Genomic DNA, 24,442 nt, shown 5'->3' with positions numbered 1-24,442 from the left:
CTGTCAGTTACATATCAGTTTTATTCTGATACACTACATGCAATACGTAAATAAAATTACATTAATCTCCATAGTTCTTGTTAAACTACGCTGACCCCTCATATGCAGTACTAAAAATACTGTCGTACAGTTGAACCTGATAGCTGACTTCTTCTTTGGTACACATACACACACACACACACCACAAGGTTATCACACACACTGCAGACTGTATAGACAGTTATCAGTTGTGTCCTCTTTTATGCAGGGCAGTTGAGAAGAGCATCTGTTATGAGTGTTCTGCCATGGGAAGGTCATCTGTCATACACAATTTTTTGCTGTAGTGTTATCTGCCGGTCTGATAAAGCTCTGATAAAAGACCTGATAAAAGACCATGTTCATTTCAGGGGAGGTCGTGTATCTCATCCTCAGTTATCCTCCATCTGTAAATCATATGATGAGTTTTTTTTTTAATTACCTCACCTCACAATGCCAAATGAGTTTTAAGCAGAAACAAGGCAAGAAAAAAAGCCCAGTAATGACATATGTGTTATATTTCAATAGATCTTTCAATACTTGATATCACAATATTAATAATAAAACTGTCCCACGTAGATGATGGATTGATAACAAAGGCACAGATGGTAGACGATAGATGATGCACCACAGCAGCTACTGTGAGCCAATTCTGTACTTGCAGAGTAATATTAGCAGATGCCACTGATAGAATGAAATGCGATGCGAGTGCCCATGACAAGTTTTCCAACACTTGACATTAGTATGACAGATAACATCTGGGAGTGCTAAACACAAGCTGAGAGTTGGTAGTTTTTAAGAGTCAGTCAGATACAGTTCAACTGCAGTGAAAGCTTGCACGATCGCGCAGGAATGATAGCCTTATTTAAAGTGCTAATTTGCAATAGGTCTCTCCCAGTAAATCACAAACATTGTAATCGGTGTGTTTCTGAGTAGGTCAGATGTGAATCCATGTTTTGAAAAGATGAAATTCAGTCCCATTAAAATGCAGTTTGTTACACATGGACAAACAAATAAATGGGAAAAAAATATTCAGTGAGTTCATAGCCTCAAACAAAAACCAAATGTGAAGAATAAATGACTAGAGTTAAAAAGAAAAAAAAAAAAGTAGCAGGCAGTGATTAGCGGTGTCTTATTGTTTCAACAGAAAGACAGCAACCAGGCTTTGTGCATATTAAACGTCCTTGTATTTTTTCTCTCCTTCCTTTTTCCTCCTCCTCTCCTGTCCCCCTTCAACACTCCTCCACTCCTTTCTCCGCCTCACTCCTCTCATCTTCTGAGACTATAATCACCACGCTTACACTTCACTGTCACTCCACAGTGCCAGTGTGAATGTGTGCACTTGAGTTTTGCCAGTCTGTGTTCTCTTAAACTCGTACAGATTGTACGCGTGTGGGTGCAACCTATGCATATGTACGTTTGTGCTGACAGTCACGCTTTGTGGATCCGGTGATCCACCCCCTGTGTGTACGTGTGTCTGTATGTGTGTGTGCTTTATATGCCTGCTGTGACTTGCACGATAACCCTGTAATGCATGTTGGTTAGCATCAGTAATCTGTTATGTAAAGGGACATGCTGATGTAAATATTTTAGCTGCATACATACATAGTGTGTCTTGAAGTATATATGCTCATATATTTGTACTTCCACTAACAGTAAATTACACCCACCGATCACTTCGTTAGTTGCACCTTGCTATGATCCTCTTTTCTCTTCAGAACTGGCTTAGAGTCAGAGATTTTGGTCTGTGTTGACATGTCAGCATCACACATTTCCAGCAGATATTTTCATCTGAGCATCCACGATTGAACTCTGCTGTTCCACCCATCGACGTAACTTTGTACTGAACATAGGAGGGGTCAAGATCTCTGTCTAAATAAATAAATACATCTGGATAAAGATGATTAAACATGCAACTATTTTGTTGGTAATACCTGAAAAGAGTAAAGAAAATCAAGAGCCTATTTATGCAAGATCATTCACAATTTTATTGGGGGGGTTATATTGGTTGGGTCTGATTATTGGGGGGTCATAACCCTCTAACCCCCCTGGAAATTACGCCCCTGGTTCCACCACAACCCAAAGATGCACTATTGGATTGATTCAGTTCAGGTGAAGGAAACCACCAGACATGATTTCAGCTTTGTGACACTGTATTTTATCCTTAAAGTAGCCATCAGAAGATGTGTAGATAGCGGTCATAAAAGAATAAACATGGTCAGCAGCAGTAGTTGGTATGCTCTGGTGTCAAAATGCTGCTCAGCCAGTACTGAAGCTCAGAAAATATCCCTATAAAATAATTCCCACATCATTTCTTTATTGATATAACACATCCACTGTGGAACCACTGTTTCATGTTGTTTGCACCAAATGTTGCACAGACGCACCAGGCAACAAATTTTAGTCTCAAAGTAGTTTTCTTTGCAAACAGGAACGGCAGGCAGTGTGGTCTTCTGCTCCTTCCTGCATTCAGAGATGCTCTTCTGCATATCTTGGTTGTAATAAGTGGTTATTTGAATTACTATTCTCTTCCTTCTGGGTGGAAGAATTATGGCTATGCTCCTTTGAAGTCTGGGAGTAACAAGGTATCTTCTCCTAGTGAACCGCTGCTCATTTTCTCTTTACGGGACCAGTCTTTGTAAACCCCAGAGTTAGTTGTGTGGGAAAATCCCAGTAGATCACGAGTTTCTGAAATATTCAAAGTTCAAAGCCACTTAAACATAATATATTAAATTTATGTTGCATTATGGAGAAAAATGTAACACACACACAAAAATTCAGCAACATTATTTAAATTCAGTTTGGTGTTTTATAATTTGAACAACTTGTATTTTTGCTAAATATTCATGCTCAGTTTTTACATAGACTCTTGAATTCATGGACACGAAAAATGCTTTGTATGGATGGATATTTATTTGATCTTTTTGACCTTTTTTTTCATTTTTCATTCATTTTTATTTATTTATTTATTTTTTTGTGCAGTTTTATGTTTAAGGAAATATTGTTTTTCTTGTGCTCTAAATGACCAGAAAACAGTTATGTTGTCAGTCACCAATACAGAAACTTGCTGAATCTTGTGGGCCTTAGTGAAGATCACCCATTAAACTATGGAGTAAAACAAGAATGTGTTTGTTTGTTTTTTTTAAATTATAGTATGTAGCACTGGAATCCACCTTGAGCCTTCTTAGTTTAAAACTTGGAAGAACAACACGCCTTATTATGTTTCACTTTTTCCATATTTTACACCCACTGGGTTCCTTTGCGTTCTCTTCGTCCTTTGTGACATGAAACCATTTTCTAAACTGTTTTTGACACATTTGACTTTATCGTCCTAAAAAGCCTTCTACAATATAGATATAACATATTTATAACCCAAGTTTAACAATAACTCTGACATACCTCTCTCTCTTTTGTTGCGCCTCAGATCACCAGAAGCTGGAGCGAGAGGCTCGTATTTGTCGTCTGTTGAAACACCCCAACATCGGTGAGGACACGCTTTTCTTATTTTCAACCCACTGAAAATAATTTGAAAATAATTTAAATGAGTTTGAATCCATTTAAAAGTAAAGACCAGTTTAGATTTGATTAACAGTCTTTTATTCCTGATACAGAACAATTTCTTTTTTTTGCCAAAACACACACTTAACATTTTTTATTAAAAGATCCAATAGAAGTATATAGTTTTATTCATTTGTTGTTTAAACCGAGCCCTGTATTGCCAGAAGCTCCTACCCTATTGTAAACACATATGACGTAAGACTCAATTATTTCGACTCCCTGTGGTTTCTACCCCACGCGCACTCTCACTATCTCTTTATCTCACCTTTTTCCTTTTTAAAAAAAAAAACAACCAAAAACTTAAAATGCAGCAGTCATCCCCAGTGTTTTTCAGAAACTCTTTGAATAACCATCATAGCTTGAATGCTCCAGCTACACAGAGCCCAGGTATCACTTTATCTCTCTCAATCTCTCTTTTTTTCTCTCGCAGTTCGTCTTCATGACAGTATATCAGAGGAGGGCTTCCACTACCTCCTGTTTGACTTGTAAGTCATCGTCGTCATCCTCTCCTCTCTGCTCCTCCTCATCCCTTTTCATCTTCTGCCCCCCTTTTCTTTTAGCTGCTGCCTCTCAGTTTTCCCAGCTCTTCCATATACATATACAATTGCATAACTCTCTCTTATATTTGCCCCACCACCACCACCACTGCCACTATCACCACCCACGCTATCCACATCTATCTCTCAGCAATTCCCTCTAGTTTCCATGGTAACGGTGTGGGAAGGGGGGATGAAGTGTAGGAGGATTGGGGGGGAAGGGGGGAGCTGTAGAAAATAAGAACTGAAGTAGGAATCCTTGATTTGAAGCATTTATAACCACACACCACCATCACTACCTCCTCCTTCCACTCCAACCATTCCAGCTTTCCTAAATAAATGTGTGTGTGTCTGTGTGTGTGTGTTGTCTGCTTTTACAGGGTGACCGGAGGTGAACTATTTGAGGACATCGTAGCCAGAGAGTATTACAGTGAGGCCGATGCCAGGTAGGAGCGCTGCCTTCACTCCTGTATGTGGGGCTTCTCTTTGCCCTTAAATGGTCTTTGTCCTCTGTTGTCTTCTTGTCTGTTTTTTTTTTTCTTTGATTGTACATGTTCTTCCTCTTCTTTTGTGACTCTGCTCTACTCTTCCTTCCCCTCTTGGTCTCACTGTCCTCTCCTCTTACTACTTGCTCTGTGTTGTCTTATCTTGTCCCCTGTTTTCTGCCCCTTACACTGCATGTGTTGCTGTTCACTTCTGTTCTTTCTCTGTATTTTACTGTCTTCTTTTGTATCTTCTTGCCTTTTCTATTCTGTTAGTGGTCTTCCTTCCACTTCCTGTTTTCATTGCTATACTACTACCACCGCCACTTTCTTTGTTCTTTTCATCTTTATCCCCCCTTTGTTTGTTATATTTCTCCTCTGTCCTTTGCCTCTTCCTTTATATCAGAGTACTTCACCTCTCACACTGACACAGGACTACCTTTAAGACCAGACTGAGGTTTGACCACTATAGGTTTTCAGTACCAAATCACACACAGTAAATTGTGGTGACTAAGATACTTGTATTTTTGTCACCTATGGTTAGGGTCGAAGTTGCAAACACATGCATAACGCAAGATATGTGTTAAGATGTTTATATAACTACAAAATATCTGAGCAATAACAATAACTGTTGTTGCATTGATATAACATCCTTAAAAACACAGTTTACCAAGTTTTTGGATGAAAAAGCAAAACATTCTTTTGTTTTCTTTTGCTTCTTTCTTCTGTGAACTTGTTATTATGGAGCTGATTTTTCTGCTAAGTGGCTTAAAGTCGGACCCAGACGTGCTCAGCAAAATCCTAAATCAGTACTAAAGCATACAGAGAGCAGGTGGACACAAACCAGCTATGGGTTTAGACACTTGCCACAGGACGGTTAAACCGTGATGTCGTTTGTATTGGAGTTCTGTCTCTGTTTAGTTACAGCTGTTTGTTACAGCCATACATTAAACTCCAGCTGACAACACAGCCATCAAACATGACATGATGCATGTTTGACATCAAAGTTTAGAAAAACATTTCATTTGCCTTTTAAAGGTGATCAGTCGGCACAGAATAGAGAAGTGGCTTAATTTGGGACTCACTCGAAGTCATCTTTAACCTATTCAGGTCTATACAAACAAAATCTAGGCAGTTTTTTTTTTATTGCATTTCATATTATTTTAACATAAATGTATAAATCTTAATGTCTTGCACCATCGAGTCTTATAAGGAAAACAGGGAAAAAAAATGAAGCCAGAAAAAAGTGGTGTTTGTTGTAAACCTACAAATGGGCTGCAAAGCGTAAAACGTGTCACAGCAAGAAGCTCTCGGCACAAGTGTTTTGATGAATACGTCGTTCGATTTTTTGTTCTCAAAAAGAAAATAAATAATTTCACTTGAAGTGCAGCGTGTGGTGCTAAAATAGCCTCAAAAGCAGTAATTATTTTCTGGCACAGGAAAATCGAAACCCCAAGATAATGACAGCCTTTGCTACAAAGAACATAAAACTGCATTGTATCTCTCACATAATAGGTTGCTGGTGTTTGTAACTATGTGTAGAACTCTAATTGGTCAAACCTCAGGTATGCTTCTTTCAATGATTCAAATAGCTTAGCTGGTGTGGATGTTCAGGGTACACCTTTACACTCTTATGTTGCTCATTCATGTTCCTCACATGCTTTTCCTTTAAACACTGAGAAATATGAAAACAAGAATATAAGCATGGCCCTGTCCACCTCGTGCGTGTGCGCGTCCTACCTACTTTCTTGCTTTTCTCTTTCTTTCTCTTTTGCTTCCGTCCCCCACTTTACTTTCTTTTTCACCCCCCCTCCCCCTTCCCCCACAGCCACCCATGCCGTTTTATATCTCACACCCACCACTCATGCTGACTCATCGACACACATACACACAGTTTGCTTTTTAACCAATGGCGGAAGAGGAAATGGAGTGGGGGGGTGGACAGACAATAGGCTGAGAGAAGAGTGAGAGAGATGCTTGAAACTGACAGTTGTGATGTGGGTGTTAGTCCATTCAGCAACATTAAAAGCAGAACTGAATAGTCTGCTGTTGTAGAAAATCACACCAGTTTGGCACAGTAAATGGCCAATTTCAGCCCAAGTCTCCACTCAGAGTTTGACTTAGTTTGTTTAAAGTGCTTTTACTCTTTAGCATCGACTGTGTAACTGATGGAAAAGGCTAACTTTTATTTTCTGAGGTTTCTTCGAGTTAACGAGGATGGTGAGGGTTCAGGTAATCATGAAACTTTGTTTCTTTGATATCCTTGGGTAAAACATCCCCGACCAGTGAGCTGTTTACACACTTTACTGTCATTGTTTGATTTGTAAGTCAGGAATCATCATCATCAAGTTCAGTAACTCTTGTTAATATTTTCCATTAAAGTAAGCTGCACTGTTCTTCCCTGACACCATATATCTCAATCTACATGTCAGTTAAACCACAGTAATCGTGTTATTTTTAATCACGCTATGCTCCATCAACAGGTAAATCAACCCTGATATGGCCTGGTCCTTACGGTCATTAATTTTAGCACTGGGTCCAAGATTAGCTCATAAGATGGACTGGATATGCATTGTCGTCTTTGTGGGTGAATTGTTTTGTTTTTCAGGAAAACATTCATATAGATGTCAGCTGCTAATGTCAGCAGTTACAACAGGTGGCTAAGAGGCACTTATATCACTCACAGCAGAAAGGTCATAACCCACAGTGCTCTGTAATTTGTTCACTTTAATGCAAATGTACCCACTCACAAGTCTAAAATATACGTTTTTTTTTTTTTATCTTTATCTCAAGAAACAATTTATGCTTCCAACAAACGTAAATGTGGTTTCGCTGTTTCAAATGCATCTAAGATTCTCTGCTTTTCAGAAACTTGCAGTACGATAGAAATTGTATGAAAAGGCAAACACCTTACTTACTGTCATTACGATGGTCATATATATAAAGCAATACAGATATCCTATAAATATCCATGCAGGCACTTCCTGACTTTTTTGTTGGTGCTTATCAAATAAAATTGATAAAGGGGATGGAAACAGTATTTGCAGTGAAATAGAACGAACACACAAGACGGCAAATCCAAGAACTAACTTGTTAAGATGGCATATTGAATTATTATCAGATAATAACGATAACATACATACTCATGCGGATTACAAGTGAATTAAAAGTATACATAATTACTGCCTTCTGCCTTTTTAGTGGTTTTCTTTACTCAGTTACACAGAATTTGTGATGAATATCTTGTCTCATCACAGAATCATTTTATATCGCGATACCACTCAAACCGTAATAGTATCATCTTGTGAGATTTTCTGATTCTCACGCATACTATAATTTATGTAATGAGGGTGATAGCATATCCGAGACATACAGAGAGAGATCTGCTATATATAAATCTGACTTTCATTCACTAAATTACCATTTTGATGGTGTCAGAGAAAAGAATGATGAAATACTAGATGTAGCTCTGTCGTGATGGTGCTTCTAAATTCAACAGGGGTGATTTTTCTTTTTTTCATTCTGGATTAAATGTTGTCTTTCTACTGGGCATTTTCCATCAGAGGCTACTGTCTCATTTATTGCATACTGGCATCTCACTGCGTGTGTGATGCTTTTAAACTAATAAAACAAAATGCACTTTATTTATTTTAGTGGCCAAGTAAAGGCAGCTGAACTATACTTCCATAACAGGATATAAAGAAATGTTCTTGTATATGTTTTGGAATTTGTAATCTGTTTTGACAGCAGCGATGCAGTGGTTTACTCTTTATGTGTAGGCCGCCAGGCACCTGCTTTATCCTACAGTACACATAAACCCTACAGCATTTGCCACCCACCTTGCAACCCTTGAAATGTTCATTCCTTGCTCATGCACACATACACACACGGACTCACTTTCCTTTCCCCTCCTTTCTGAATGTCACTCATTCAGGCCAGTACCCCCCCTCCCCACCTCCCCCCTCCACCTACCACCCCCACCCCAGTCCTCCCCCCTCGCTCCCTTGGAGACCAGCAAGAAGTGGGACTTTAATTAGCTACGATAATTAGTCTCACAGACCCCAAACTGTGCAGCATAACACCTTGTCGCCCCCCGTCAGAATCGAGTTTCTCTTAAGCAGCGTTTGATTGGATCGAGGCCATCGTGCTTTATTTGATTACAAATAAAGCTGCATTCAGGAATATTTAGGGAGCAGGAGCTGTGGCACACAAACATTGTTGATTTATTAAGTTGTTTTACGGTTAAGGTTAGCAAACCATTTTCCCCACACACTTTCTGAAACATCTTAAAAGTAAAAAATATATAAGGTGTGGGTCATGGATTAATATATTTCCAGATGACAATGCCAGGATTCTTTGGTCTTAGGTTGTGAGAGTGGTTTACAGAGCATGAGGCATCATTTTTATACATGGATTGGCCACCAAAGAGCCCAGACCTTAACTTCTATTAAGAATCTTCTGGATGTGCTGAAGTAGATTTTAGGGGCTTAGTAAAAAAAATAACACAACTCTGCATGGAAATCAATATTAAAAAAGCTTAAAAGTAGTGCAGTGAAATGTTGTTTTTTCTTTTCTTTTGACCAGGCAGATTATGTGAGCTTTTTATACCAGCCAGCAGTTTAGTGAAACTCTCTGTGGAGTGAAATCTGATGCACATGCTCAGACTGTGCAGCCTGAGATTAAGAGATTCAGTTTAGTGTTTAATCTAGATTTGTTCCTGTCATAAGAAGGTAAGTTTAGTCCTGATTTGTAGATCAGCGTTGGACTACGCATCCTCACACCACCCCACAGCATTAGACATTAAATATATTGTGAACTTTGATTCTGTCTTGTCTTTAATATGCAAAACATTGCTCTGAGAATTTACTTTCTGCTTGGCTACAGTGATGCACTGCCACGAATGGTTTGCGCTTTAGTTTCCATGGTGAAGTATTTTGAAAGGTTGTTTTGTTTGTTCTTACTTGTTTTTTTTTTTTTTTCATCCTCATCTTTATGTAGCACAAAAAACATGGCAGCCAATCTATTTTTTCTATGATCCTCTTTAAAAAAAAACATTTTAACCATGCTCACAAGAGAAAGCACGGTGTAGTTTGAAAGCATCTCAGGCATATGAGAGGTACAGAAGGTGCCCCACGCTTGACACATTCACTGATGCTGTATTTGATTTTCCTCCGAGTGTCACTTCAGCTTCCTGCAGAGAACAGTGGGACGTTATAGCTGAAAGTGCTGAGCAAGTCACATTTTTTTTTAGCCAGTAAGATGAGCGTTGCACTCCCCCCCCCCCCCCCCCCCCCTCTTTGCCCCGCCAGGAGTCCATAAACAATCACTCGGAATGACAAAATGGTTTTGGACAGTGAGATATTAGAGGCATACACAAATGGATAAACAAAGGAGCAGCATGGAGACGCTCCCCTATTTCTAAATGCCATACTCAGTGGGTTTCTGTCAGGCCAAACACTGTGTCCACGCAGGCATGCAGTAAACTTTCAAATCACTGTCACTTTATATTAACTGACAGTCCAAACAGCAGCATCAGGAAGTGTGAAAAAGCAAATATAGAGCAGGTTATATTGAAGAGAAGAAGCCAGACGGTGTGGTGTTCTGTGCAGGTCTTCACCTCTTATCTGAGTAAGTCACAGGCATGTCCTTCCTGAAACAGTCAAACACAAATAGTTATCATAACCACTTAATGATAACTGTTAACTTTGTGACTCATAAAACATCTTTATCTGTGCTGTACACCCACCTATGCTTTTCTGCGGTGCTGCTGTTAAGTCCTTACTCTAGGGTGGATTTACTACATGTAGCGCCCTTTCTTGTTTCGTCAACCATTCAACTATCATGTATAGAATCTGGAAAACCTTTTAAAACATTTTTTAACATTACATGGAAAACCAATACATGCTTTTAATAGATTATAATTATAAAAATATAATATTTTAATTTTTTTAAAATTCCCTTTGTCATTAAAATTACACTAACTGCTACTGCAAAGTAACTTTCCTTGATTGTTATGAATAAATATTATATGTTTACTTTGTTTACTTTTACTATCTGACTCTTTGTCAGATGGATTGTTCACAAGTTAAAGTACACTAACAAAAATATAACCGATTATTATTCAACAGACTCTGGCTGCATTATGCTCACTATATTATATATTTTCAGCTGTATATATCTGATTATCCCTCCAAACAAGACCAAAAACCACCTATTAGTGACGTGTCAACATCTTTTTGTCTTATCTAATTGGAGATTAAGTATCAGAATTTCAGGAGTGGGACCACACCTCCAAACACGCACCTTCTGGTTCTTATCTATATAGGTTCCCCCAGTTCTAAAAGCTGTTCATTCTCGTGTATGTGCCCCACCCTCCCTGACCTTTTCAATTCTTTAACTTCTTCACTTCTATTTAGTACATGGGGACCGGCCAGGCCTGGGAGCTGCTGCCACTCCCCTTCGAGGCCTTCCCCAAACTGCGGCTCAATTAATGTCCAAACCATTCACCTTTTACCTACTAAAATGCTGTCAAACCTAAAATGAGGACGTGGACCCAGCTAGTGAAATGCCTACAAAATGTTTTTATTTTACTGATTTTATTTTTAAGGAAAATACATTTTAAGTAAATATTAATGTGTAAATCTGCAGGGTACCATCTAGTTTTTCTGTATTTAATATATCATAACATCTAACTCTTGATGTTGGGTGGCTCCAGGTGCCACACGAATGGAGTTTGGAAACCACTGAGCTCCCGTTTAGTATGCTGCGGGTTAGAAATCATTTAACACAAGAGCTCAGGTCAGGAACTTGTGACTAGGGTTAAATTTTAAACAGTGCTGCACCGATCTTTGATGCTGATGATGGTCAGTTGGTTCATTTTGAAGTTCACTGCAGCAACGGTGCAATGCTGAGCCTGCAGCTTTTTTTTTTTAAGTTACTCTTTAAGATTAGAAAAAAGCATTATATTACATCTTCTAAATGCCTTTACTTTACATACTCAGGTTTCTTTTTTGAAACGCATTAAATGTAATGGTAGGATTACCATGTGGCTGCAGATTGCTTCCAGGATCAGGAAATTAGTGCAGTCAGTAGGATTTACTATAACAGAAATATGCCTTTTGGTGTTGACGAGTATCAAATCATAAGCTGTGTGTGTGTGTGAGCGGGCATGCACATACGTACTGTATATCTCTGATTCTCTCTCTCTCAGGCCTCCCACTCATTAGACACTGTGTGGGTGTGGATCCTGCAGGCTGCCTGTCTCCTTGCGCCTGCTATTAGTCACATATTCTGCACATTAAACTCTCTCATTGCACTAAGCCTACATGCACACACATTAAAATACAAACGCACACACATTATAGCGAGTTAGTTTCATGTGTCTCTCTGCAGTGCACACGCATGGTGATGTGTTTTCCTTTTAGTGATGGAAAAATAGCCTGACAACAGCCCACCAGTCTTCTATGATTCAGTTTCATCCTATACATAAGTGTTCCATTTCTCTTATGTATTATTATCATTTTCTTTCTCCTCTGCAGAACATTTTTATCTTCACTTTCAAAACCTGTCATCTTTTTTCGTTTCCTCCTCTCCTCTCCTTTCCTCTCCTCTGTCAATGTTTGATGTGTTTTTTGTCTGCCAGGTTGTTCTGCTGTGGCTGCCCCTGTCTCTCATCATGTTTAAAGAAGCAAAACGAAACGTTTTTGTCTCCTCCACCTGCATTCACTCACCCATCCCTCTCCTTCCACCTCTGTCTGCATCAATCTCTCTTGCCTTCTCCTTTCTCCCTCCCACCTGTTACATGACCTCTCTTCCTCCTCCTAACCTGCCCTGTTCTCATCTTTCATTTTGTCTTTTCTCTGTCACTCATTTGGCATCCCTCTTTCTTCTCCTCCACTCCTTCTCTATCATTTCTCCACCTTCACCCCTCTCTATACATTCCTACGGTCCATCCATCTCCATCCATCCTTTCACTCCCCTCTCCACTCCCACCGTCCCTCCTCTCTCTGTTTTGTCTTCACAGTCACTGTATCCATCAGATTCTAGAAAGTGTCCATCACATTCACCAACATGACATAGTGCACAGGGACCTGAAGGTTAGTAAAAGTAGAGAAGCATCTGCATCCCTCACCCTCCTAACGTCCCCTTCCCCCCATCCTTTTGCTTGCTTCCTTCGTTTCTTTTCTCCTTCCTTCCTCCTCAATCTCGTCAGTTCGTGGTGTCGTTCCTGTCAGTTACTGGTCTGATGTCCGCCTGTCCGACTTGTCTCTTGGTATGCTGTTTACGTTTTGCTGTCTTATTGTGTCGTGTTTTAAATTTTAATTGGAGGACCCTGGCCTACCTCACTCACCCTCCCTGATCCATCTGCCCTCCCCTTTCTTTTCAACCTTTTTTTTTTTTTTTCTTTTTACAGCGCCCACATAACAAAAGCTCCTGTTGCACTGACTGACAGCCAGATCTATTAATGAATGCACTTCAACAAATGTACACACAGTCACCTGCAGCAAGCACACAACTTTCTGCAGGTGCAATAAATATCCAGGCCATGAAACCATCAATTTATCCCCACCAGGCTCGTTAGGAAAAATCTACAGCTATATTTACTGTGTTCTTCATTGATTTTTTTTTTTCTCTTTTTCTTCCTTCTTAATCTTCTCTTCCTTTAAAATGCCGACTTCTCTTGTATTGATCCCTGAATTTTCAGGACAGCCTCATTTAACCCCTTTATAGAGGTGTTACGGGATCTTAGGCTCGAAGACACACAGCAAAATAGGAGCCGAGATTATAAAACAAAGAATATTTTCCTTAATATTTTTGATTTTCTTATTAGATATTCAATCTGTCTCTTCCTGACGTCACCGTAGTCAGACTCAAAGTAGCTCTAATATAATAAAATGAAACCTTAGGATGCTGCTATAATATTACTCATATGATAATATTAAAACATCAGAGATATCACAAATTAAACCCACTTAAGCAAACTCATTTTAAACACAATTTCATTCTGATATGAAGTCTTAAAGGTGATTTCATAAACAAGTGTAGTGCCTTAAAAAAAGCTTTTATTCTAGACCTTCAGCCGTACAGTACGATGCAGGAGTTATTATTATTAATATTACCGCTCATTCAATCTCAGGTAATAGATATCAGTGCAGTATACTATGATATTTAGTCTAACAAGACATACATCGCTGTAGAATGAAACACTGAATTCATTGTATTTTAAAATGAGGATTTATGGTTATGCATCCGTGTCCATTTGCATAGTTCTCAGGCTATGCTGAGAGAAGGATTATGGGAATTCAAGAGTGTAAAGGCTCTGGAGACAGACTTGTATGGTCCTTCAGTAAGCCAACAGTGTGCCAAAGGTGTGCAATTCACTGCGTGGGTTGAATGGTGATTATTTGAAAATCTAAAGGAGGAATACTGAAGAGCTGACAAAGGCACGGTATGAACAAGAATAGTCCCATTACACTGCCTCTAAGTGGCTGTGAAAAATCTACAACTTGTAGATGTTGATCTATGAATCTCTGCAGGAAAAGACCAACAATCAGTGCAACAGTGCAGTGAGATCTCCACACGGTTGAGTCTACCTGTGGATATAAAAACAAAAAGGAAGAAAAGATGTTGTTTTCTTTGCTCTTTCCCTTGGACACCTGTTAGAGTCGCTGTCAAACATTGCCTTTTTGGGGGAGAGTTAGAGATTAGACTTTAAAAATGTAAACACTGCAACATTGAATGTTGGTGTTAAATGATAATATGTTAAGGAATTTATTAGCATTGCTGATGTTAAAGTAGTAGTGGCAATGGCAATGTGTATTGCTGCCTATAGACTGGAGCATTTAGGGTATCTGATTGCTGTTTTGAGCTCATGTTTCTCAGGTTTAGACAACAGTACAATACTGCACCTTTAATTCAAGGCACAGAAGCAAAAATAATTCTGACCAGCTTATAATTCATCAAACGCCTGCTTGAAAATGTACAATTTAAACCACAAGTGAAACATTGTTTTTGTTGTCACGTACTGTCATAGTAATGTTTTCTATCTAGAACCACAACACAAAAAACCAAGCACAAATTATTCCTGTCCTGTGGTGCATCTGCTGCTGTGATCTGTCGACCTAATTATTTACTTCCTCTTTGAAGAATATTGTAAATTGGACTAACTTGTTAGTTTGCAGCAGAACTACAAGCAAATGTGGCTTGTTAGAGCAGATTGTATTGCTTATCCACAAAGTGTACAGAAAGCCATATGTGTTGTCTTACAGTTAAACAAAGTTTGGCTGTGTTTGTTTCTGAATCCAGGATAATACTATATGCAAAAACTCCAACTTTATATTGATGTTAAATACAAATGCACACACATATATTCTGTTTGATGCACAAGGATGGCTTGACGAAAGAAGATCTGTTCTCAATTCCAAGTTGTAACATACTAACACTTGCTCAGGACCTGTAGGTATCATATAGCATGCTGGTTACTCGCGTACAGTCATTTTACAAAGTGCAGGGCAGTGCTATTGAGCCAGTAGTCTGTAGTGCTCTGCTTCTGTTGTCACTGCGAGTAACATAAAAACAAAAGAAATGCAAATGGGAGAACTTTGCTTTAAAACACGTACTTAACACTATGAAAGGGTGTATTTTTACCCAGTAAAATACCCAATAAACACTTGTGATTTGTACCATCTGGCACACCACCTACCTCTCAAAGCGAACTTTTGTAGTTTTCATTGTTGCTTCACTCTAAAAATGACGCTAAAGGGGTTTCCCTTGTAGTAGGAGTCTGTATATGATGTTTCAATGACCTGAAATAAATGCTGCAGAATGCCTGCAAAAATTGGGCATGACTTGCATGACATGACCACTCCTAACAATACCCAATTCAGGAGTGCTTGGGTTCATGTGGTTTTGCTTACTGGACGCTCAAACACACATACAGACAAGTAAGAGAGCTCAACAGCTGACAAAAGTGTTGGAGGAAGCTTGAAATGTGCATATGCACACAGTCTCTCATTTTGAATTGCTTACATACCAACATATTTATCCATGAACATGAATACAAAAGAGCACAGACACATTTCATGGAGAGAAGTTGTTTTAGCCTTGACCGCACGTTTACAGCCACATGCTGGTGTGACCTGCCTAGTATTTATTCACTGGGAGACCTTTAGAAACAAGACACAGGATTCTAATTTATAGCCCTGAACTTTACAGTCTTGCCAGTCCATCGCTCTCTCTTTCTCTCTCTGTTTCTGTCTCTCCCTGTCTCTTATTTCTCTCATGTTATAATATTTCACAGACTGGCCCGACTCGTGCTTTATTGCACTCTATGGCTGTAATTCAGCCTTCGAGGTTTAACATGACTGCAGTATCAAAACATCTCCCTCATTACAGCTCAGTTTCTGATAGTTGAAATCTTCAGCTGCTGCTATACTGATTTTTTTTCTTTCATTGTTTATTTGCAAGAACTTACTGAAAATTTAATTTGCCTACCTGTGCAAGTTCGCTTTCACACTGTTGCACTGTTTACAGCATCTGGGATTGAATAAAACATCAGATAGCATTTTAAAAAATACTTGACTTGGTTCCGACTTCTCTTACACATATCCGGTTTCCAGGATTTTAACCGCATAAATAATGGAGACTTAAAGGCTGCACGCAAGAAATAATCCATCCGGCTGTGGTTACTAAAGGAGTTTGTGTAACGGAAAATCCCACAAACACGATAATGATGATGCTTGTGGTCTTCAGTTCAGTTTTTTTTTTAATGCAACTAACTTCAAAATAAATGCCATCTGTAAGCTATTTTTTAAATGTTTGGTACATCTCGCACCAGTCAAAATTAATTCTTGAGGATGACCTTGAGAGTAGTGGAGAGAAAAATCCAGGATGTGTGACAAATTATTTGTTGATTAATTGCCAAGCCATTAGAACATACTGTCCTCAAACTAACGAAATAAAAAATGTTTAGAAAGAAAAATGAGGCCAGCTAATTTCTGTCTGACTTTTCAACAAACATCATTTCTTAACCCTTGGCAAGTAAATTCCCTTTGTGAAGCTTTGAACTTCTCTGTGCTGAGAAATTAATAATTCATGCTTTTTCCGACTTTTGAATGCTTTGAAATATAGGAAAGGTATTTTCTTCTCATAATGTATTTATTACTCTGTATTATCGACAAGGATCAAGTGGTTTTTTTTTCCAATGAAGGGAGTTCATTTTCACCTTCTGACTGGCTGCACAGTGGTAAAAAAAAGGTGCAAAAGCATTTTCATAGTCGCTTTAACGATGCCACAGAAAATATGCTTTAGTTTCATTTCCCAAGTATTAGTGGTGAGAACAAGTGAGCCCAACTTTTCAATATTTCCACTGCCTTCACACTGAAAACAAGCCTGGTTTCAAATGTAAGCAGCTGCTTAGTAGGACGTGACACAGGTGAGGTGGTGAAATATAACTCAGGGTTAAATGAATCAGTGACGTTGAAATGCCATACTGCTTTGGAAAGATATCTCTGTCTTACTTGTTTTTCTTTTTTCTCATTTTGCAAGAACTGTCAGACAATAGAAATGAAACTTTCTTATTAGAAAATAATCCCCCCGCTAGTTTTAATGCTTTTCAATAATGACTCAATTTTTTTCATTTTGAATGAGAAATCAGGGTTGTTAGTAGAGACAAAAGCCCTTTCCCTTTGCACCCTCAAATACTGGTAACTGAATCTAGTAGATGTTGCATTACATTTCTAATAATACCATTTTTTTTTTTTTTATAATAGTAAACCTGGAATTTTGTTTCTCTCCTCAAAAGAATTTCTGTTTAAAAATAAATAAACAAATGAAAGGTGGAAAAACGTTGTCAGTGCACAGGAAGCATATATGCACGGTCACAGCAAAACATTTCCAACAGTACATTTGTGAGTGTGTATTACTGCGGCTCTGCATTAATTCACACCTCACCCTGCTGAGGAATATCATCTAATTTCTGCATACACTCACACCTCGATCGCCCCTCAGCATCCCTTGTACAGTTTTTGGCTTTATTTTTAGTGTCTGGAGGCTTGCTGACACCAGAATGACTACTCTTGTCAGCATAGGCCAGCTAGACTGGCAGTAGACATGGCATTGATCCCAGACACATCTTGTTATTAATTGCACAATGACTCACTCCTTCCCTTACCTCCTTCATCAACGCTTTCTGTAGCCCCCCTTGGCCAGCCATTTCCTCACACCCCTCTTTCATCACTCAAAGCCTGCTGGCTAGTTCATGGAGGGAGGTGGGGTATTGAGAATCCGCCCTTAGCCAACAGTAAATGTGTTTCTTAGATTGGGTTGTCATCTACCAAGAATAGACCACCTAAGACAAAGATCATAGGCTGTATCCATTGGTTATTTGCAGATTAAACTGACTCAAAGGAGTCTTCTGTTGCATACCTCTGACCTTGCAGTCCACAGAGTCAAACTCATGGCTACAGCCAGCCCCCAAAAACTTCACTAATGAAGGTCAATGATGACGTCTGATATGCTGGAAGGTGTTTGTTTCACAGCCACAGTCGCCACCTAAAACTTAGGTCACCTTTTAAGTGAGAAGCTCACCAGAGATGAGCAAGCCTGAGCAATCCATTTTTTAGTCTTGCAGTCTAAGAAATTAATGTTATAGTAGGTATTATGCCGGGTTCAGCCTATATGATATCAGCCTAGTTATGGCCACAGCACAGGGGCGTCAGTTTGGGTAAAGCGTGAAAAGGGTTGATTATTCAGCAAGACCTGACTGATAGTCAGTCAGTCATTTTGTCTTGTGTAGTGTGTCATAATGGACAAAAAACATTCTTGCATCTGGACACTAGGTTGGTATATGTGTTATGATTGGACATGATGTGATCATGTGACCAGCAACATGTAATTTAAGAAGCTGTTATTGTCTGATGAAGAGCAGGAGTGGTAGATATCATCAGACATTAAAAAAGACTAAATTGGAGTCTTGCAGCATGCATGCTGTTTTTATGGACACTTCAAGATGTCCACTTTTAACTTCTGTGATGTTGACCAAAAGTAGCACAGAGAGATCCACCAGCCATTAAACCATTTATTTATTTTTTCCCAGCTGTGTGTAGCTACACCTGTAAACATCACAAAATGAAAGAGGAAGTGGAATAATGCCAGCTGGCCACTATCACATACACTGTGGCAGTGGTTGCCATTGTCGGTTTACATTCTTTGCTTGGAAATAGCCAGCTCCTCCTTCCTGATGACATCATGCGCAATTTGTAAGAGAGCCAGCATGATCGATAGTGGAGCAGTCTACGGTGTCTCTCGGTCAAACAGATGCAAGACTTTATAATCACCTCAAACAATCACAAATATTGTGTAGTCTGAGCTCGGCATCACATTTGGATCCAGTGGAAATTTGCAAAACTGAACCCTGATTGGCCAGTAAAAGGTCAAAGCAACAGAAGAGCCCTTGCTACCTCTTTTCTAACCCTCTTACCTTCCATAACACCCCCACTCCTCACCTCACACCCTACTCCCTTGGCCTGTGCACGCGAGTGAAGCGCTGCTGAGACTAACATGAGCCCCCTCCTTGGTGTTTGCATGCAGTCATTGCATCCAGCAGATCCTGGAGGCGGTGCTTCACTGCCATCAAATGGGCGTGGTGCACCGGGACCTGAAGGTGAGTAATTAGGATCACCTTGCTGTCCCTTGAGAGTTATATATTCGTGTCGGGGGGGTTGTGGGTGTGTTATTTGTCTGGTCTGGTTTGTCTGATTTATTATTGACAGACTGTCTGTATTATTTGTTGATGTAATGTCGCTTGCAAAGCCTCCTGCCTTCTGATCTAACTGTAAAACATATAGTATTTACTCAGATTTAGGTAAAAGCTTTTGCCCCCAGTCAGCGCTCCAACAGCCCCTTTAGGCTTTGTGGTGATGACTGAGGGACTGTTAAATGCTTTTTCCAGCTTTTGTCTGGCTCTCTTCTGTCGTACGCAGCCTCCAGCTCTCTGCAGTCACCTTCTTGTTGTATAAACATGACTTTCCCTGGTGTAAGAGGATTTTAGACATGCACGCAGGTCACTCCACCTGACCTGCACCTTCTCTCTCTGTAACCTTTTTGGAGCAGGAATTTGTCATTTACACAGCTGTCCCATTTTTATCGATGGATCCATCTAAGTTCTACCAAGAGGATACTTAATCTGATCTCTGGTTCATTTACCAGATAGAGATGGATGTGAACTATTGATTATCAGGCACCCTGTGAGGTTTAGATTGACTTAAACGTGACAGCTCATTTTTTGTAAAGGCCCGTTAATTAACTTGTAGTGTTCTGAAGTTTGCCTGTGTTAGCTGACTGCCAGCTAGTTCAGTCCATTTTAGAGCTGGAAACAGTTAATGCATTTTCACATTGTTCTCACTGCTCTCAGGGATTTTTTTTCTTTTCTCAAGATGCCTTTTAGTTTTCCAAAGCAACACCTTAAATATAAACCATGTGTGAATAAGCATCAGAATAGAAACAAGTCTTTTACCTGTTTGTATTTTGCATTTGCATGCCTTTATGTTGCATCTTGTTTTACGTGATGCACCTCTGCTGTCCAGTAGACCTTTATGCAAATGTCAGGCATTCCAGTAAAGGCGTGTTGTGTTTATCAGAACTGTTGTGGCTCATGTCTTTATTTAGCTGACACACCTATCTGGTTTCACACCCGAGCGTTGGAGAGTGTTTCATGCAGTAGGTCATAGTGTGATGGCTGAGGACAGTCTGAGTCACAAGAACCCTCAAATTGGGAAAATGGGATACAGAAAATGTCGGCAACACACTGTGCACTTTCACGTGTGTGCCCCAAAAACCCATATCTATGTACAGACTGTAAAGCAGATGCTATATAGTGTTTTTGACATCTCAGAAATTAAATGTGTACTGATCCCAAGGCTATATGTCTATGTTGCTGGAAACCTCAGCAACAAAAGTAATGAAGGTAACAGGTCTTATAAGATGCATTAATTAAACTGTATCAAACTTAATTACTTGGGTATATAAGACATAACCTTGTTATTTTACTCTTGGATGACTGTTTTTTATGCTGCTAGTTTTTAAACCATCTATAAGATAAGGGTTTGCGTGTCTAGTGCAAAAAAAATCTGTACATATTAATCTCTTTAAGCATTTATGTCACTGTAAAATGAAATGGGAGCAATTTTCCTTCCACACCAGAGCAACATATTTGAAATGGTGTGCTTTCTTATTAGAGGTCTACATCCGTGCTGCTTTATCTAATGGCAGGAATGCCACAGCATCTCCAGATTCTCTACAGGCAAAGAAATAAAAGGGAGAAGAGAAAGCCTGGAATCATACCATTTAAAACACCCACTCATGACCTGCTCTTCAATACAGATTTTTCTGTCAGCTGTATTCTGTCCTTTTCTGCCCTCCTCAACCAAACCAGTTGCTAGTCATCTGTGTGCTGAGCTGTGTGTAGATGTCCAAGTGTATGTGTGCGCTGAAGAGATGGAAAAGGAAGCTGTGCCTCTGCCAAATGCTGATGGTGATTGCTGCTGTTATGTCTGAACGTTTGGCCTGCTTGTTTTGCATCACATTTATGCACCTTTTTGATGGAAGCGGATGCTTCATCGTGAATTCCGCCCACATCCGTTTTCACGGATTATCTTAGTGCTGCAGTGTTGGCAAGTTCTAACTCCCCATTTACAAAAGAGTAAAGCCTAACGAAGTGGTAGAGCCGGGAGAATGTGATGACACAAGGTAGGCTCAGAGCCTTCGGATTACTGCTTCACTCACTCAGTCGCTCTCTTTTACTTATGGCCTCAAAGACTGTGAAAGAACACTTTCAACAATCTGTGCTTCAAATACACAGTATGCCTCTAAACATATTAGGAGAGGGAACAGATAGAGGAAGGCAGAGGATGTGAAAACGCATGCTGCTGCATTGCAGGGGAGTCAGTGACAGAAATGCAGTCTAAATATATTCTCCTCATTCTCATAAAGTTTAGATTAGTGTTGCTGTCTACTATTTAAGGAAACAACTACAGCGACTAATTGGACGAGCAGAGTAACTTAACAGGTGGAGTTAAACGAACAGAGGGAAGGACTTAACTGTTTCTGTCTCAGATTCAGTGTACAGGTTGGTGCGCAAAGCCTAGTATTATCAAGCCTCTGGTTATCGGCTGAAATAACACAGTATGTCTATGGACGTCAATGGAAAAGTTACTGTATTTCCCACCAGAGTGCTTTATTTGACATTCAAGATTGTCAGTTGCTTTTACGTAGGCACTGATTAAGTGAGATTGAGAGAGATGTAGTGAGTGAAAGTGAAAAAGAACAGGGACCAGTGGGGATTGCAGCCCATTATTAGAGCCCTCCTCTGACAGAGAATAATGAGGCTGACTGTATTATCTGGGCCACAGAGATGGAGACTACAGGGCCACAGCTCATCACATGAGCCTGGGACTAAAAAACACTGAAAACCAACAGAGTCACTACAGAAATGCGGACTATCCTTTATTGTATAATTTCCATGCATGTTGTTGAAATAACATCTGTTTCTGTGTGTGCGTGTGTGTGTGTGGGCGTGCACGCACTGGAAAAAAGTGAGGAACTGTCCAAACTTTTGCATGCATGCTTAGCTATGTGCCTGCAACTCTTTCTCCCTACTAGGACAGTTTATTTGTTTTGTACCCAATCCTCCATTTCAAAGTCTTAATGCCAATGTTGTTGTTTTTTTGTCCTCTTTCCCTCTTCAGCCAGAGAACCTGCTCCTGGCAAGCAAGTGTAAGAATGCTGCAGTGAAACTGGCCGACTTTGGCCTCGCCATTGAGGTGCAGGGGGATCAGCAGGCCTGGTTTGGTGGGTACAGTCACATCTGCATTTTAACCCATAAGCTATTGATGGGCTCACAGTGACCGCAGTGATAGAAACGTAGACTGGTAATGAAAGATAAATTTAGCTTCCAGTTCTGAAAAAGCCACTGAACAGAGGCATTTGCACAAGTCAGTCTGGCAATATCAAGATTAGTAGTGCTGATACACCCGTACTGATCAGTGAGTGTGTCTGTGGCATTTCTCAAGGAAGAGATTAGCCAGTGCTTCACAATCAACTCATCTTAAATCCTCAAGATTTCAGTCCTGTTTGGACCAATAGGTCATATCTTACTGAAGATTATGTTGCTTCCTATATAAGCTGATCCACAGATAGCACCAACACAGTCTATTGCCTTGAGCATGTCAATCAATTGTTTGGGGGGGGGGGTTTTCTGCAGGATTTGCTGGCACACCGGGGTATCTGTCCCCTGAGGTTTTGAGGAAGGAGGCATATGGCAAACCTGTGGACATCTGGGCCTGTGGTGAGTTGTTCAGAGAAATATACACAAGGCACATATGGTATTTCCTAGATGATAAAAACTGAGAAACAAACTGTCTGAAATCCAGTTTCTTACAAAATGTGCATTTTGTGTGTTTGTGTGTGTGTCTGTGTACTTGTTTGTCCATGTGTTTTTGTGTGTGTCTCAGGGGTGATCCTCTACATCCTGCTGGTGGGCTACCCTCCTTTCTGGGACGAGGACCAGCACAAGCTGTACCAGCAGATCAAGGCTGGGGCTTATGATGTGAGTCTCCTCTCCCGCTCTCTCATTTCTCCCTTCCTGCTGTAATGCCCTCCCCTCCCCTCCCACTGCCCTCTTTCCTTTTTGGCTGCTATTACATAACTCAGTCACCTCATTCATATTTCAGGGGGTGCAAGGGAATGAGCCTCACCTTAGAACACATGGCATGGAGATCAGATTGAGCTCCATGTCAGACAGAGATAGTGAGAGAGAGAGAGAGAGTCTTCCTGAGTCTGGCAGTGATTCTGGGCTCATAGGACACAGTGTTTATGCCTAAACACAACGGGACCTGATGGGTTGAGAATTTCTTAACAAATTGCTTGGGGCTGTGTTGGACTGGCCTTTTGGTATCGTTAAACAACACATCCGCAGGGAGCCTGAGTGGCTGTAATGTTGGATGGACATCTACTGGCAACATCCTGAGGTCATGTGTGGTCAGGGAGCTGGGTTGTTTGTTAGTCCCTCTGTGTTTCTCTGCTCTGCAGATTTCCAACAAAGACATGTAAGCTATAAGTAAAGCTGCTATTTTAACACATCGGGGTGTGTTACATACAAAGTTGCATTTCAGAATTGTAATATATTCTAGATGCACTGCAAGGAGGGTAAGCCACAGAAGTTTCATTGCTGAACAGTCTGGATGTTCACAGTGCTGTGTTGAAGTATTTTAGTGGAAGGTTGACTGGAACAGAAAAGTTTGGATAGGAAAAGGTGCACAAGGATGACCGTAGCCTTGAGGATTTTCACGTAAAGTCAATTCCTCGAAAAAAGAGCTACAGCGGTCACATTTCTTATATCAAGTCTCTTCTGAACCAGAAGTATCTTACCTGGGTTAAAGAGAAGAAGAACCGGGCTGTTACTCAGTCGTCTAAAGTCCTAATTTCAGATAAAAGTAAATTTTGCATTTTGTTTGAAAATCTTCCATCTGCTGACAAGCTTCATGGAGATGCTGGTTTTCTTATTCAGCAGGACCTGGCACCCCCCCCTCAGTCCCAAAAGTATTAACATGACCAAGTTGTTACTGTGTTCAACTGGCCAGCCAACTGGTCTGACCTGAACCCCACAGAGAATCTCTGAAGATGAGGGGAAGGCTGCGATCAAAGCAGCCTTAGTAGTGCCACAGCCTGATTGCTTACATGCCTCGCCGCTTTTATTTATGGTAAAGGAGCTTGAACAAAGTCTTGAGTATATCAGTTAACTAATTAAATTGGACATTTTTGATTTTTTTTTTTTATCTTAATGAAATGTTTACT

General features: G+C 40.0%; 1 protein-coding gene across 15 annotated transcripts in view; it reads left to right on the top strand.

Moving 5' to 3' along the window:
• The window catches only part of camk2b1 (calcium/calmodulin-dependent protein kinase (CaM kinase) II beta 1), a 79,249-nt gene that overhangs the window by 12,494 nt on the left and 42,313 nt on the right, over positions 1–24,442 (top strand). For 8 of the 15 annotated variants that reach the window (XM_085476241.1, XM_085476230.1, XM_085476227.1 and 5 more), the window contains exons 3-9: positions 3,440–3,499; positions 4,004–4,058; positions 4,490–4,555; positions 12,615–12,687; positions 22,336–22,438; positions 22,851–22,934; positions 23,101–23,195. In XM_085476241.1, the coding sequence (XP_085332367.1) occupies positions 3,440–3,499; positions 4,004–4,058; positions 4,490–4,555; positions 12,615–12,687; positions 22,336–22,438; positions 22,851–22,934; positions 23,101–23,195 (536 nt within the window). Of the gene's footprint in view, positions 1–3,439; positions 3,500–4,003; positions 4,059–4,489; positions 4,556–12,614; positions 12,688–19,180; positions 19,254–22,335; positions 22,439–22,850; positions 22,935–23,100; positions 23,196–24,442 lie in introns of all 15 variants that reach the window. The other 7 variants (XM_085476239.1, XM_085476238.1, XM_085476237.1 and 4 more) reach the window with 1 other exon arrangement.

Source organism: Copadichromis virginalis, linkage group LG12 (assembly GCF_057382275.1).
Source record: "Copadichromis virginalis isolate Kocher_CV1m ecotype Utaka linkage group LG12, C_Virginalis_male_GT1.1, whole genome shotgun sequence".
Taxonomy (NCBI): Eukaryota; Metazoa; Chordata; class Actinopteri; order Cichliformes; family Cichlidae; genus Copadichromis; species Copadichromis virginalis.
The sequence above is the reverse complement of the archived record's forward strand: the minus strand, read 5'-3'. Positions and strand labels throughout refer to the sequence as shown.